We start from the raw sequence: 16,933 nt of genomic DNA on the forward strand, positions 1-16,933 counted from the left end.
CACCAACCACTCTGCATAGTGGACTCAGTGCTTTTTATATGGCACTAGCACAGGCAAGGTTAATTTTGACATGATTTTTACAGATGTATGCCCTTCCAAATGCCAACAACTTTACAGTATGAAGTGGATGCTTTTAACATGGCTCCAGTACAGGCAGGACCACCAAGTGACTCACAAGACATGGAATTATGAGAGGGGCAGGGGTATTTGAGGAGGGGAACTTGTGTCAGAGGATGAAAGGCTAGAGTGTGACAAAGGGACAGGGAGGCAGAAACAGGTGTCTTGTTATATCGGAGGGGACATTGGAGGATATGATCCAGTAGCAGATGATGAAAGGTTAGTGAGATAGAGGTAGATAGAGAGGATTTAAAATCAAAAGCAGTTAAAAAGCAACTTGTCCCTTACCATTAATAAATCTACAAGGAATTTCCATATCAATGTTTCAGAAATATTGTGATTTTTCTCAGCAAAATCATAGAGGCTACAAAGAAATAAAATGTTATTACAATCAACAACTTTAATTTCACCTAAATTTAAGCAACATTTTACAAGCTCTGCATTCCAAGTTCAAATCTTGACATGGTCAATTTTGTGTTTTATCACTTTGAGGCAGTTGATACTGTTCAATCCCAAGTTGGCCCCAAACAAGCAAACTTATAATTAAAGGTGCTCCAGATTTGTCAATCCTGTCTATTTTCTATACATCCATATCAAACATGCTCTTTCTCAGGAATCAGTGATTTGAGAGATATCTGGCTGTTATTTCTAGTAGGTTGAGTCACCACAAGTCATCTCCATTGATTCATTTTAGAGTTGATAAGTACCAGTGATGTATTGAGATCAGATCAGTTGACTCATTTTATGGCTTTGTGCCAAGGTAAGAAATCCATATTCTTTTGTCTGCATACACTAAGAATTATCAGAAATCACAGATAATAATTACACAATGATCAATGAAACCCAATTAATGTCATTTTATATCTACTTTTCTATGTTAATATGTATTTCAAAGAATATTAAATTTGATTCTTTATCATAGTAACACAGTGCTACCAGTTGCTCTTCATACATAGTTATGGAAGTAAATAACCAAGTAGTTAGGCACAACACATAAATCCAGTTACTCAACCTAATACGGGAGACAATCAACATGCTGAAATTAGTCAAATTCACCTCAAATCAAACCCTACTGTCTTAAATAAGATACACTGGACATTGTAAACAAAGAGGATGGTTATGGTTGGAATGCCTTTGACTATCAATGTACTTGATCAGAACTGAAATTACTTGCAGTTAAACAACAATTAACACTTCCTGAGATAATATACAGCATACACTATTTAGTACTGTTCAGTTATTATGACAATCTAAGCAGCTTCAGTGCATTTTATTCCATATTCCCAAAACACCTAAACATGCATATAGCATGACTGATGGTCACAGCTGAATCCAATCATAGCCAGACATAAACTTAGAAGATACTGACTATGTAACCCGATATAGCTTTTTAACTCTAGCATTAATTTTATTGACATGCTGCTTCCTTCCTGATTAAGTACAAAGGCCTTATATTTTTTGGAAAAGAATCAACTAGAATGTGGTGGTTTTCATGCCTTTTCCAGGAGTTTAAACAGCATAGGTGGTTAGTCACTTGTTCTACATTTATTAGAACTCTTTCAATATAGAATAGCAGAATTAGAAAAAAGAAATATGATGCAAGCATACCTTGTTTTGCATAGTTCGATCTGCATGTACAGCCTGCCCATTTCTTCCCAGGCTTGACAAAACTTCACACAGTTTGGATGGTGGCGTAGCTTCTCATGTTTGGCCACTTCTTCTAGTTTTCTTTTCCTGAAGGGAGGGAACATAGAAAACTTTTTAAAAAAACCATTCTTGAATTGTATTATGGATAAGATTAATCGAAAGATTTGGATAAACCAGTCTGTATTATAAATTAAGATAATTAAAGCTAGATAGTATCAAACAATAACATTAACCAAGCAGAAACTGTTAAGGCCAACCTCTATGTTGTAAAACATTTAGAAAGTAAGCATTAAACATTATTCATGTATGATTAATGTTTTTGACGTGTGACCATGTCCAAATTTTACTACTTCCACTAGAATGTGATCCTGGGTCACATATGCTTGAATTGCCTGATTGAACAATAACTAGTTCTACATCATATTAAATTAGTTGGCATTCGGAAGCACAACAACAATGAAATTTATTATCCTAACAATACATAGTGTAATAAAATCTACAGCTAGGTTTTAATCTCCAAGCCTTAAGATGTAAGTTATCCCTCTGAAACCTAGATGTTATTACTGATCAGTTTCAGGACATTGGGGTGATAACCATAACTTATTATTTGTAGAGAGAATAAGCTGAATGGGGTGGAGAATATGAACTAAAAGCAGTTCCAGATGAAGGTGTTTGGGGTAAAAAAAAGACTGCAACATTCATTTACTATAGGAATCTAAGCAGTGAGACAATGTAATGGCAGGAGAATGAAGATTCATCAAATACGATTAATTACATGTGTATTTTATAAGAAGCAAATTCAGAGAAACAGAGACTGTTGTTAGTAACAACTGAGAGAGATGGAGAGAAGAAACAATGGTGAGCAAGTTCTTCCAGTAATGAAGAGCAACTTACCGATCTGATTCTCCACGAAATGCTTCTCTAGACTTTTTAACAGCATAGTATTGACCATCTGCTTTGCTCCGAACTTTGTACACCTGAGAAGTAGAGCAGTAAGAGAATTTCATCATCATCATCATCATTTACAGTAGCTGGACCTGTGAAAAATTCACGGAAAACATAAAAAATTGTAAGCATCTGTAAACAGTGTACTGGTGCCATGAGAAATGTTTGTATATTATGACCGTCTGTTTTTACATTCTGAGTTCAAATTCTGCCGAGGTCGACTCTGCCTTTTGTCCTTTTAGGGTCAATAAATTAAGTATCAGTTGTGTACTGGGTCGATCTAATCAACTGCCCCCCCCCCCAAAAAAAAATGGACATGTTGGGAAATGGAATTGAGGAGAGAAGTTTGGAAGGGAGAATGCTGTTGGAGTTTTGTAATGAGAAAGAGTTGTGTGTGGCCAATACGCAGTTTATGAACACAGAGAAAAGGTGGCTTTCTGTGAAGGAGATAAGATAGAGAGTGATTTCGTGTTGGTTGGTAGGAAAAACAGAAAATATCTAAGAAATGTGAAGGCAATACCAGGAGAGTTGCAGTACAGGTTGGTCGTTGCTGACTCAGATAAAAGGAAAGTTAAAAAGCGTTAAAAGAAAGGGTACGATTGAGATGAGAAAGGTGTGGAAATTGAAGGAAGAAACAAGAGCAAGGTTTGAGGAGAGAGTTGGGGAGTTGGTAAGCACTGATGCACTGGATTTGTGGAAGTCTTTTAAAGAAAGGGTACTAAAGGCATGTGACAAAGTGTGTGGATGGACGAAGGGTAGGAGAGATCGAAGAGATACATGGTGGTAGAACAAGGAGGTGAAGGATGCGATAGTGAGGAAGGAGGAGGTGCACAAAGCTTTATGTAATAATAGGACTGAGCAAATGAAAGCCAGGTATAATGACATAAAGAATCATGCAAAGAGGGTGGTTGTGATATCTATGAGGAAGTAGGCTGAGGAGAGGTTGAGCAGGCTGGATGAGAACACAGATAGCGTTTAGGTTTATTAAATCAATGAAAAATGATGGAAGAGATGTTGAGGGAGGAAGATGCATGAGGTGGGGTGATGGAAGGTTGAATTTTAGTGAGAAGGACAGGGAAAGAGTTTGGAAGGAGCATATGGAGGGAATTATGAATGAGGAGAATGAATGGGATCAGAGGGTAGAAGTTACTGTGGTGAAGGGGCCAGTGAAGAGGGTTAGTTGGGAAGAAGTAGTGGAAGCAATGAAGGAAATGAAAATAGGAAAGGCAGCTGGTCCATCAGAAGTAAGTGTGGAAATGATAACTGACAGGGATTATTGTGATGATGGAGCTCTGCCAGGGGATGCTGGATGGAAGAAGAATGCCAGATGATAAGGCACTAAGTGTGGTGGTACTGATCTTCAAGGGGAAGGGGGATGCGATGAGTTGTGAGGTGTATAGAGGACTGAAGTTATTGGATCATGCAATGAAGGTAATTGGAAAGGGTGTTGGAGAGGAAAATTCGGAAAGGGGTGGATGTGGATGAGATGCAATTTGGTTTTATGCTAGGAAGGGGGACAATAGATGCAGTATTCATTGTACAGATTAGGGTTCCAAGGAAGGCAACTGAGTGGGCACTGAGGAAGAGAGGTGTACTAGAGGTAACAGTGAGAGCAGTGACGAGTTTGTTTGAGGAGGTAAAGACAAGAGTGAGAATTGGATCAGAGCTGTTGGAAGAGTTGGTGGTGAAAGTTGGTGTGCATCAGGGATCTGTGTTGTAACCATTATTGTTTGCAATAGTGGTTGACATGGTGACAGAGAGTGCAAGAGAGGGATTGCTAATGGAAATACTGTATGCAGATGACCTTGTTTTGATGAGTGAGATGATGGAGGGATTGAGGAAGAAGTTTTGGAAATGAAAGGAGGTGTTTGAAAGCAAGGGTTTGAAGGTAAACCCCAGGAAGACAAAGGTGATGGTGAGTGGATTGGAAGGAGAAGTGTAAGTAAGGTGGATCATTGTGGTGTATGTGGGAGAAGGGTAATGGTAAATGCGTTGTGTACGAGATGAGAAATGGATTCATGGTAGATGTACGAAAATGAAGACGGTGACCCCAAGACTGGCAAGAGAGTTTATTTGTGGAAGACGTGAGAAAGGAGCGGGAAACACTATGCAATGAGGTGGAGATGGTGAGAGGGTTTTGTTATTTGGGAAATAGGGTGGATTTAAGTGGTGGATATAAAGCAGCTGTGACAGCAAGAGCAAGACTTGGCTGGATGAAGTTCAGGGAATGTTGAGCATAGTCATATGGGAACTGGTTCTCATTGAAGACGAAAGGAAAGGTCTGTAGGAGTGGTGTGAGAGCTGTAATGTTGTATGGGAGTGAGACATGGTGTTTGAGGGAGAGAGAGAGAGAGAGAGAGAGATGGCAATTTTGAGGACAGAGCAATGGTGAGAGAAATGTGTGGCATGAGGCTGTTTGATAAGAGGAGGACTGAGGACTTGATGGGGATGCTGGGGTTGGAGGAATCAGTGGAACGGAGTGCAGTGGTATGGGTATGTGTTGAGGAGGGATGAGGAGCATGTTCTGAAGAGGATGCTAGAGTATGAGGTAAATGGACAGCAAAAGCAAGATAGACCGAGGAAAATGTGGAGGGAACAGGTGGAGGAGGAGATTGGGAGGACTGGCTTAAGAAGGGAAGACACCCAAAACCAGACAAGGTGGTGTAAGGGCGGTTGCTATGGCATTGAGGTAGATCCAGCCACCCCCATTAACAGGGACAAAACCCAAATTCAAAATGATGGATGATGATGATGATATGCACCTGTTTTCATCCATACACATGACCATACGAAGGCAGGCTTCTCTTGTGCACACTACATCTGATGCCTCTTATGCCCAAATTTTCTTGCTTTACTGTAAAGTAAAAATACTAACCTCTCCAAATGAACCAGCTCCAATCTTTGAGACCACCTCAAAGCACTGATTGAAGTAAGGTTCCTTGTTATGTTCATCATAGTTTGGATTTAGTAAAGATAGACAAGATAAGGAATCAGTTCTTGAAACATTATGTGAAAGATACAAACAGCCATATGTAGTAAGAGCTGCATTTTTCTCAACAAACTAGTAAATAAGCAAAAAATAAACGAAAATGAATTGGTATATTTTCAGGGACTGCTTGAGTGCCTGTAAGTACCAAAAAAAAAGGGGAGAAAGGAATAAAAATGACGATGCTGTATCCCAGGAATCATGATTGTCTGTGTCGTAATATTTATTGTTATTATCCATGTTTCACATGTTTTTCTATGTGTACATGGCTCTTCTCCAACACAGTATCCCTACAAGCTGCATTGGCCTCCTGAGATCCCTTTTCACTACTACTTCCTATTTCTTTTGCAGGTTTCTCCTACTTGGATCATGTGCATCAGCTCAGTCTTCTACTTGTACACTACAACTGCACTGCTCTCCTAAAACAAAAATATCTCGAGAGACCAAAGGGGTTTTTATGGATCAAGTGCTTAACTCCAATTTCACAGCATGAAGCAGATGAAAAACACTTCCCCCCGGAAAGTTTACAAATCTATCATTTACAAGCAACACTGCCAGATGATCCAGTCCCTTTGGCTGAGAATTGGAACAAGCTGTTCTATCCATAGATACAGATTCAAACTCATGACCTATTAGTATATAGTCTTAATATCCACTGACGAATTTCACATGTATGCTAATAATAGAACTGGTCACTGTTTATTTGTAGACAGAAACTAGTTCTTCATGCAAGGATTAATTTGACACATGACAATTGAAGTTAGAATTGTAGGTATTCAATTTAAAGGATAAAGTTTATAAAAAACAGAGCAGAACATACGAAAGAAATATAATATTCATACAACTAAAATATATGAAATAACAGTATTATAGCTACTAAACAGTTAACATGTGTACAACTAGCCACAATATACATTTCTAGATTATAGATGCTAAACAGCTTTGCACAACTAAACATTGTATGTAATATTATTACATTAGTATTACAGATGTTGAAAAATGACTTTTGAAACGTTCTCACATACAAAACTACAATTTCTGCAAACATCAAAAGGATACTGTTGTTTGTTTTATGGAATGATACAGGTAATGCTTTCTGTTGCAAACGAAGGGCAAATATTCGGCTGAATGGAGGTGCACTCTTCACAGGAGGTTTTGGTGGCAATGAATCACGAGGTGTACCCCTAGCCTGCAACAAGCATTGCAATAAATAGTTACACAGAGATACTAACAGCAGAAACTTGAATTAATTGTAGGTTTACTTAAATGTTAATTCTGACACAAAAAAATTCATAAAGATTGTTGTTGCTTCGTCTCATCATCCTCATGCTAAAAAGAATTTTAGCTGCAACCAGCCAATCTTATTGCATATTATTGTTGAATGTAACCGTTAAGGGAGAGAGTGATTTGAAGAAGTGGTTTTTATTTCTAGCCAGTCAAACAACTGCACAGAGGTTCCTCCATTGGCTCGATTTCTATAGAATTGTTTATATTAAAGGAAGTTAAACAAATTGATATGGACTTCTTTGGATAAGGTAATTTAAATGGTAAACAATTAGTGTCCACACTGCTAACACAAGTGATTGAGCTTTTGAGAGTTAATTATCTTCTGCTAACAGGCTAACCAAAAAATCTAATGAACTAGCTCTCATTTAGAACCAAATGGGAAATTAATACTGTTAGTTAGAATTTTCTCAGCATCCCATAAGAATTAACTTTCCATTTAACCACACCAAAGTCAGTAAAATAATTACACATAATCATGAAAAAAATTCGTATTAATGACAATGAATTCTAAAAGATTTTGAATCAACTGTCCTTAAAAAAAAAAAAAAATTACATTTATAGAAAACTAATTCAAAATATCCTCTAGACCAGTGCTTCTCAAACTATCTGATGTGGCATACCAGCAATTTTTTTTTTTCCCAATGTTCCAGGGACTGCTAATATTTCTTAGTAATATTAATTTATACTGGAAACAAATATATATAATGAACATAAAAGCTGACAATTTTTTAATCTTATATTTATTTTGTAAACAAATAATACAATATTACATAAGTATTTTATAAGGTTTGTCTTTTCTGGAAATTCGCCGCATACCAGTAGCTGATGGCTCGTGGACTGGCACCTGTCTGCGGACCACCACTGCTCTAGACCACTTAATGTAAACATACTACAATATTAAAACTGAAAAACATCATGATGGTATCTAATTGTACAATACAGAGGGGGAAAATATAGAGTATCCAAAGAGTTTTCAACAAGTAATAACATTTTCAGATTTATGCCATCATAATAAGTTCAACGTCCACTTTTCCATGCTTGGTTGGACAGAATTTATAGTGAAGATTTTCTACAGTCAGATGGCCTTCTCATTGCCAACCCTCACCTTGTTTCCAAGTAAGGTAACATCTGCTCCTGACCAGACGTGTTTTCACAGAAGATTGGAAACAAAGGACACCAGTTGCTTGATGGTGACACTTGTTTACAGTTACCACTTGAAGTCAAGGCAAGGAGACATGAACACACACACCAGGCTTCTTTCAGTTTCTATCTACTAAATTCACTCACAAGGTTTTGGTCGGCTCGGCCCCATAGAAGACACTTGCCAAAGCGCCAAGCAGTGAAACAGAACCTTGAACGAAGTGGCTGGGAAGCAAACTTCTTACCATACAGCCACGCCCGTCAAATAAACGAGAAATAATTATTTTGATCTTTAACGCATGTAAATAAGTGAATCACGGTCAGGGTTTCATGTTTAATTTTGTTTTAGATTTTTATCCAAAAATATTTTCATCAATAAATTTGGATCTTAACCAAAATGAAAATCTAAAAACAGCAATCTATTTTTAGAGAGATTGAGCTATTGAGATTTAGCTATTGTTTCAAGCAAATCAAGGGACAATATAAAAGCTTCATCGCTGACTGCCTTCACATAGCAATTTTACTACCTGCTAGAAGTGCCAGCTGGGTTTCTTTCAAATCACATCTTACCATCTTAGATAAGTGGAACACTATGAAAAATGTGGTATGAGTGTAAACTGTACTTGGAATGAGACAAAATATAAAAAAGAATAGGTCCACTCGGCCAGAGCTCATTTGAAGTCGAGTAAACAGCGTTACAGTAACAAATGTACGAAAACAAGTGCGAATCTGAATCCAAATAGGATTAAGAAAACAGCTTGCATTGAATTGGCTAACGTTTGTCATGATGACATCTCTTGTATATTTTCTATCACAAACAAAACCAAAAATGATATGTTCCAACGAACTCCACGCAACCAAATAAAGTTAAAGTACAGCCAGTGCAAGATACCATCCTGATTTAGTGCTAATTAAAAGGAATTGATGCTTGTGCCAATAATCAGATCAAATAACAGATTACATGATTTTTGTTTCACTCCTGTGACCGGACGTTGAGATTCAGCGCTCGGGTTGTGCAGGGCTGACCGTGTGAATTTTCCGAGCCCTCTCCCCACCCACCCACCGTTTGCCAGCGCGCATTTTTTCCTTCATATTTGTTCAATATACATTGCATTAGAAGTATTACATGATTTTTGTTTCACTCCTGTGACCGGACGTTGAGATTTAGTGCTCGGGTTGTGTGAATTTTCCGAGCCCTCTCCCCACCCCACCCCCTTTCGCAGCGCGCATTTTTTCCTTCATATTTGTTCAATATACGGTGCACTTCAACTACTACACTATTTTTTTTTCAATTTTTCTACCGGGTGCGGATCTATATATTAACCCTCCGAATTCGTCTTTTCCTTTGTGGACGATAAAGACAGGCTGGATCGACTTTACTCTTCTTTACAAATTTTGTCTTGTGCCATTGTAAAAATCAAGAGTAGTACTGTAGAAACCACGAACATGATGTACTTGGGTAAACAAATCATGTCATTAATCACTAATCAAGAGTCGGGGGTTTTGTTTTTCTTGTAGGAATTAGGAAAATGAAACTCAAATGTTTCAACTAGTATCGGAAGGGAATTCAGCATCTTAAGGAGGAAGGTTAAACGCTGTTGCGTTGTATTCACAACGAAATTAGCATTGTTGTGGACGCTGAAGAAAATTTCCACCTCACTATTGAGGTAAATGGAAAAAGATACGCAACTTAATTTTTATAGTTTACAGAAATATTTCTTTTGATCCTCTTTAACTGTAATACAATGACTGGTAATCCGCATCTTCCAAATGTCGTCTGCAGACTTAATGCTCAACTCTAATCGAGTAAACTACTGAGGCATTCCAACCACGACTGTCCCATCTTTTTCATATGCACTATTCACACATTTTTACAATCTACACTTTCATATTTTGATGCGATTCAAAGCAGATTTGGTTGCTATTTCTACCAGGTCAAGTGACCGCCTAGACGTTCCCTCGTTGGTTACAAGCAGTTAATGTAAACTCATCGGTGTCATGAAACAAGGGGTAAATGGTGGCAAGAAGAATTGTGGGTGTCACAAATTAAGATTTAACAAAGCTAAAAAAAAAAAAAAAAAAAAAAGTTACTCCACCAGCAGTACAACTCTATGAAGGCGGGAACCACACCTACTTTGAAGTGTCAAAAAGTTTCTCTACACTTTTCAAGAATCCAAGATTAATTCTCAAATGCAGTTTTTTTCCTTCTTTCCCATTAATCCGATTCAGTCAATCTTTCAGAAACTGAAATTAATATCTGAGCAAGGCCAAGGTCAATATTGGTTAGATTTTGGAGAAATAACCTCTTTTAAAGTTTGTTTATAACTTTATAGAACTTTTTAACAAAATTCAAAAAATTTAAATCGTAAACTTGTGGAGACTAATTAAGCGTTAGCAGACACTACTTTCCAAGAGCCTGAGTTCGGAGAATGACAGAATATGTAGGAACCTAACATCATAATATTTATTCTAAAGGTTTAAAAAAAAAAAAAAGGCGGAAACATTCCTTTACAATTAGACATGAAATTTCATTAATCAAAACACTTTTTCTCTATAGTAAATAGTAAGAGTTTCTTAAGCATTTAATCAATCTCCTTTCTTTTCTACAAATATATTATGACCAGCCTCCTCATTAAAGCTCAAACTGGATGTCAACTTAACTGAAGAAATATAAGCTGATGTGGATATACAAAGCAACAGTTGCAATATGCACATTATCAAAATCAAATATTAGATACGGAAATCCCAGTTTATCAACTATAGAAGGGCCACAAACCAATACATACACGATGGATAAAACTAATTGGAGGAAAGTTAATTGTGTAGACTCTTATCTTCATCCAAATAAGTTTTGTTATATAACATAGAATTTGAAAATGTTCATTTTTTTTTTGTAATAAATAAGACAGGATGAGAATGAGGAGAATAAAGTAGAATAAACATTTTTGTGGGTGGATGCCGTTAGCAAACGTTAAGATCAAAAGAACTAAGAAAAGCAATTAATATAAACTGACAGCGTTGAGTAGAAATAAACAAAAAATGATAAATAAGGTGGGCCTGACAGACTTGACTAAAATGAAGGCGGAGTTTGTTAAGGACTTTCAACGGGGCGAAAACAATTAACACGTTTAAAATATTTACAATAAATTTAGATAACGAAACAGAAATATTACCTCACTCCGACCCGCGTCATGTGAAAATAAAATACAAGTATGAACAACTAACGAATACAATATAAAGCAAAAACAGAATGAAAGGAGCCAACTTTAAATACACATGGCAACTGTTAACACAAAATTTACTTACTTTCTTTGTACTAAATGTTGCAGTTTCTGTGAAGAACTTTGGTGTCGGTCTAGGACTTGAAAATGCCATTTAAGTAACTGTAGTTAATCAAAATAAACGAAGAGAAAGATATATATTTATATATGTATATTTCAACTTGTTGGTGAAGATATTCAACAACAAGTTCTCACTCACACACGACTTATTTAATTCGCGCTAATTTTTGTTTTTAGAAAGCAGCGCACTGATTGGTCAATATTCTTATGGCTGTTGCTGGCTTATTTGTCAAATCTTTTATAATTTATAGTTAAATTGAATAAAGCATAGCTCTCACACTCTAAACAATTTATTCTTCTAACAATATTAGAATGCATAAATGCATAATATTTATCATCGTAATAGTTTTAATTGCCTCCTACAATATTTACGAAGAGAAATTTTCAATCTAGCTTAGCATTCAAATTGACAAATCGAAACATGCGTTAGAAATGACAGTTGGCTAATACTTCGGCATTTAACTCGTTTGAATGTATTGATGGCGTTTGTTTGTTTATTTCATAGTTTTTAACTAAGGTACTTTTAGTTTCTTAGTCAACCGATTATTGTTAGTTATAAATGGGTTATTTATGTTTTAACTCATACACAATAATAAAATTGTATTTTTCAAGTTTAATCAATATTTGTTTTTTTGTTTTATTTTGGAAGCTTCTGTTCCATTTGAAATATTGACAAGTTGAGCCTGTCGGGTGGGGATGGGATAAAAGCGATATGTTTTTTCTCTGTAAACCTATACTTTACTACCACTGTAATATCGTTATTTGTTACTGTTGACAAAGTTGAAAATACTAACAGTTTCCAATCTCATGCAACACGTGGTGTGTTATGGGGAGATCAGTCATTTTTAATTTAATTTCTACCTTACTACTCAATCCTTAGTTATCTCTACATTTTATGCCTAGAACTTTCTGATACTCTTCCAAGTTGACATTGTTTTATTCCTTACTTTTCACACGCAACTATTATTGTCATACGTCATAAATATGCTACAGTGACGTCACTGATTTGTTATCTGTTATTTATTATTCCTGCAAACCTGGCGCTTTATAGGCGTATATATTTTTTTCTTTAATCAGTTTTTATTTTTATGATGTATACCAAACAAAACTATTGATCAGTTATTTCGAATTTAATCATGTTTTACAATTGTGCATGCTTCTACAGCCGTAACATATTTCTAAGAAAATATGGGATGCACGTTACTTTCAAAGATGAATCTTCGTTTAAAACTCTTTACGGTGAAACACTTCGACAAAAGGGTTGCAATTCTAAAGAACAATTTGAATCAATATTTAAAGAGATAAAAGATGAAATACAAAGAAGGCGTGATATATGTAAAAATGCTTTACATCGACGTCAACTGATCTCATCCAGATACAGACCATTGCATCCAAGCATTTATTTTCTGAAAGAATCATATTTGGATCCAAAATTCTTGCATTTGGTTTACTTATGCAAGAACGCAGGAATGAATGATGATGTTAAAAAATCTATCACTATACATAAATCGTTTCGTCTCTATGCATTTCCTGTTTTTACGCAAGAGTTTTGCGACATGTTCATCCGAGAACTGGAAAATTTTGAAAGAAGTGATTTACCGAAAGGCCGACCAAATACAATGAACAATAACGGTTGCCTGCTCGATGAATTAGGTTTCGATAAGGAGTTGCTGGAGCCTTTAAGAATTAATTATTTATCATGGATTACACGCTACTTGTTTCCCGATTTTGGAGGTGGTAGTCTTGATTCTCATAGAGTTTTTACTGTGAAGTATGCTTGCGGGCAAGATAGAAATCTTGGTGCTCATTATGACAATGCTGAAATAACACTGAATGTTTGCCTTGGTAAAGAATTTAGTGCGGGTGGCTTGAACTTCCGCGGACTTAACACAGAAATGTATGAAACGTCAACTTTTCACTATCCTAACACACCAAGATATGGAATCCTTCATCGAGGTCGCCAGATGCACGAAGCACTTCCCATTGAATCTGGAACCCGACATAATTTGGTTATGTGGATGAGATCATCATCTATCAGGAATCATTTGTGCCCAATGTGTCTTAGTGTCCCTCAGTTAGAAAAAGACACAACTGGAGGGAATGGTCAAGGCTTCACGGTGCATGATGAAAGACAAGACAATCCACGGTTTGTTGATGTTTGCGTTATATAAAGCGAGCATTAACCTGTTGGGTATTATCGATTTTATTTTTCAATATTGCATTCAAATTTAAATCTAATAAAATATTTTTTTAGAATCGAAAAAAATCTGCTATTTAAAATTTTATTTCAAATAAACAAAAAGAGCTGTTTTATTAACTTTTTTCGGAAACACTTCCGTCCGTTTCTCATTTGTTTTTAGTTTTCTACTTAATTTCAATTCCTATTTTAATTCATTTTCATCTCAAATGTTTTTTGTTAATTTGAAATTTCTCAACAAAATTATTGCGATATTTCCACAAACTTTATATTAAAGATTTAATTTTGTGTGATTTTAATTTTTTTTCTTTATGTAAAAGTTACTATCGCTTTGTTTTTCTTAATCTCCCTTTGAAAATAAAAATTTTATCGTTCTCTATTTTACGGAATATTCTTAATGTTTCCTTTATAGGAACATAATTCAGCAGCAATAGTGTTTATTTTGTGGTCGTGAGATGTGCTAAAAATAACAGCTAAATCGCCCTTAAATCACGATTTTTTTTTTTTTTTTGCATATTTATATGAATTCCCGTGTGTAGAACACAATTTCGCAAATATTTTTTTTCTGAAAGTTCCAAAAAATAAAGTTATGAGTGGTTATTTGGAGTGCTTAAACCAAAATTCCACCGTTTTTATTTTAATTTTTATAGCGTTGGATATGTTTGGCTATATATCCACTTCAGTGGATTCTTCACATTACCTCAAATTTGGATGAGGGTATAGCTGGCTATTTCAGTCCGATATAGGACATATTTTATTTTATCAACCCTGGAAGTAAAGCTGAATTTGGTAAACCTTACACTATTCACCTCAGGAATAATAACAATGAATGGAGCAGAACGCATATAAATAAAAGTTAAAGGAATTTTTATTTATATGCGTTTTGCTCCATTTATTGTTATTATTCATATCTACTCAAAATGCATCACTTTAACTTGGTATCTCTACCTATAAAACGGGTGTGATATCCTGTTTTTTTTGTGTAATTTTTGCTACCCATGGTAACTATTAACATATTTACATTGTCATGGTTTTTTTAAAACTGAGATAATATAAATATATACATAAGCTTATATATATATATATATATATATATATATATATTATGTATTCTTTTATATATATTGTAACAATATTATATATATTTGTTATGTATTCTTTTGGTTCGTGTTGGGATAATAAAACAACTCACTGAAGGCACCATTATGATTCTTCCTGTTTATTTATTTGGCATGTTTACAAACAGTATATATATAGCGGAGTGATACACACTGTGCGTATCTGCCTTAGACACAGTTCATACTGCCTAGTAGATGCGCTTAACAAAATAGTACTTCTAGTGGGGGTGTATTCCTATATACGTATACCTACGCATACACATAAATATGAACGTGTAACATCCCTTCTTGATAAAAACAAAAAGGATATTTTGGCAATGAAAAAATAGAAGTAATCTCCCTTACACTAATGGCTTGTCAGCGCAAGGGTGGCAATCCTGCAGCAGAAACCGTGAGATTATTCTGCCCACACACATAGTTTTCTGCTTCCTGATCTAGAAGAAATAGTTTTTTGGTTTTTTTTTCTTCTTTTAACGGTATCGAATCGGTGGTAAAATGTTCAGTCTCCATCTGGTGGATCTTGTGCTCTGCACTGGTGTCTGAGGTGTGTCGTTGGGCTGTTGATGGGTGGTTGGTGCCCGTTGGGGTGATGATTCTGTGGAAACACGGATTCTGTTTGTGCTGTCATCTGCTGTGGGTGTTGTGGTTCTTGTTGGTGTTGTCACTGATGCTGCAGGTGTTGCGCATGTTATCCTCGATAGCCTTGGGCGGATGTGGGCCCTGTTACGTCTCAGCTGCCTACCAGATTCAGTTTCTATAATGTATGATCTTGGAGTTTCAGCTCTACTGACAACTTGTGCTGGGATCCATGTTTTAGTTATAGGATCTTGAGTATGCACATGAAGTCCTCCAAGTATCTCAGGTAAATATTGTGTATGTTTGTTGTAATATTTCTGTGCTTGTTCTTGAGTGGCTGCTAGCTTCGCTCTTGTCTCTTCCTGGTGAATAGGAGGTTGGTTCTTAGTTGGCAAGATGGTTTTGTATTTCTTGCCATTCAGCATTTCTGCAGGAGATTTCATGTCAGCTCTCAGTAGTGTTGCTTGTAGGGACAAAAATGTCAGGTGTGGGTCTTCCTTAGTTTCTCGGCATTTGACTTGTGTTCTCTTGACTGTCTGCACCTGTCTTTCTATGGATCCATGACCTTTGGGGTAGTGTGGAGCTAAGGTTACAATGTTGAACCCATATTCATCAGCTAGCTTTTTGAATTCCTGAGATGTGAACTGGGTTCCATTGTCTCATATGATCTGCTCTGGTATTCCTTGCTCTGCTAGAAGTCCTCGAGCCACTGTAGTTATTGTTTTAGCTCTCAGATCTTTTACTTTTCTCACAAATGGGAATTTGGAGTAGTAACAGACCATAATCAAGTATCATTCTTGGTTCTCTGTGAACAGATCTATTCCAATAGTTTGCCATGGCCTTCTTGGAATGTCACTGGATATCATTTCCTCATTTTGTTGTGAGTTTCTGTACTTTTGACAGATGTGACATGTAAAAACCATCTTTTCTATGTCTTTGTACATACCTACCCAATATACAGCTGACTCGGAGTTTGCATTTTTCCATTCTCAGATGCCCTTGGTGGATCTTGTCAAGAATTTCTATTTATCCAGCCACCAGGATTCCATTCTCCACTGATATGTCATCATGGATGGCCCAATATTCATGAATGAGGGTTTGCACCTGATGCCTCTTCTCTGGCCACCCCTGAATCACCATCTGAGTAAGAAGCTGGAGTTCTTCATCTTTGCTGGTCTCTTCTTTGATTTGTTCCAGCTTTGTGTTTGTCACATTTACAATGTGGTGGACCTTAACACTTAGTCCTTCCATCTCCTGTTTATCATGTGAGGATAGTCTGGAAGGAGCATCTGCCAATATCAGGTCCTTTCCTGGCTTGTATCTGATATTGTAGTCGTATTTTTGGAGCCTCAACAGTAGCCTTTGTAGTCTGGCTGGTGTTTTTGATAGGCATATCTCTGTCAATCCTGCTTGGAGCTGCCTTCACTTCACCGTTGATTGACACAATATTAAGCTTTTGACAGGTATCAAGTCCAAGAATTGCAGGTCCTTCTGTTCTTGTGACATAAAAAGAACACTTGATTATTTTTCCTTTGTGTGTCCCTGTGATGGTTGTTTTGCCCAGTTGTGGAATCCTGGT

At 36.4% G+C, this 16,933-nt stretch overlaps 2 protein-coding genes across 7 annotated transcripts in view; one reads left to right on the forward strand and one right to left on the reverse strand.

The window, feature by feature from the left end:
- The window catches only part of LOC106875680 (membrane-associated tyrosine- and threonine-specific cdc2-inhibitory kinase), a 37,744-nt gene extending 22,873 nt beyond the window's left edge, over window positions 1–14,871 (reverse strand). For 3 of the 6 annotated variants that reach the window (XM_014923926.3, XM_052968833.2, XM_089353867.1), the window contains exons 1-6: window positions 11,429–12,032; window positions 6,755–6,884; window positions 5,585–5,682; window positions 2,659–2,741; window positions 1,726–1,851; window positions 406–481 (exon numbers count right to left, since the gene is read on the reverse strand). In XM_014923926.3, coding sequence (XP_014779412.1) covers window positions 406–481; window positions 1,726–1,851; window positions 2,659–2,741; window positions 5,585–5,682; window positions 6,755–6,884; window positions 11,429–11,497 — 582 coding nt within the window. In that variant the 5' untranslated portion in view covers window positions 11,498–12,032. Of the gene's footprint in view, window positions 1–405; window positions 482–1,725; window positions 1,852–2,658; window positions 2,742–5,584; window positions 5,683–6,754; window positions 6,885–11,428; window positions 12,033–12,257; window positions 12,425–14,852 lie in introns of those variants that run through there. The other 3 variants (XM_014923925.2, XM_014923924.3, XM_014923923.3) reach the window with 3 other exon arrangements.
- LOC106875679 (2-oxoglutarate and iron-dependent oxygenase domain-containing protein 2) lies at window positions 12,600–13,729 on the forward strand. The gene has a single exon (XM_014923921.3). It carries the CDS (start codon window positions 12,600–12,602, stop codon window positions 13,632–13,634), a length of 1,035 nt encoding a protein of 344 aa, XP_014779407.2. The 3' UTR covers window positions 13,635–13,729.
- Window positions 14,872–16,933: the final 2,062 nt, after the last annotated feature.

Source organism: Octopus bimaculoides, chromosome 6 (assembly GCF_046866305.1).
Source record: "Octopus bimaculoides isolate indiv1 chromosome 6, ASM4686630v1, whole genome shotgun sequence".
Taxonomy (NCBI): Eukaryota; Metazoa; Mollusca; class Cephalopoda; order Octopoda; family Octopodidae; genus Octopus; species Octopus bimaculoides.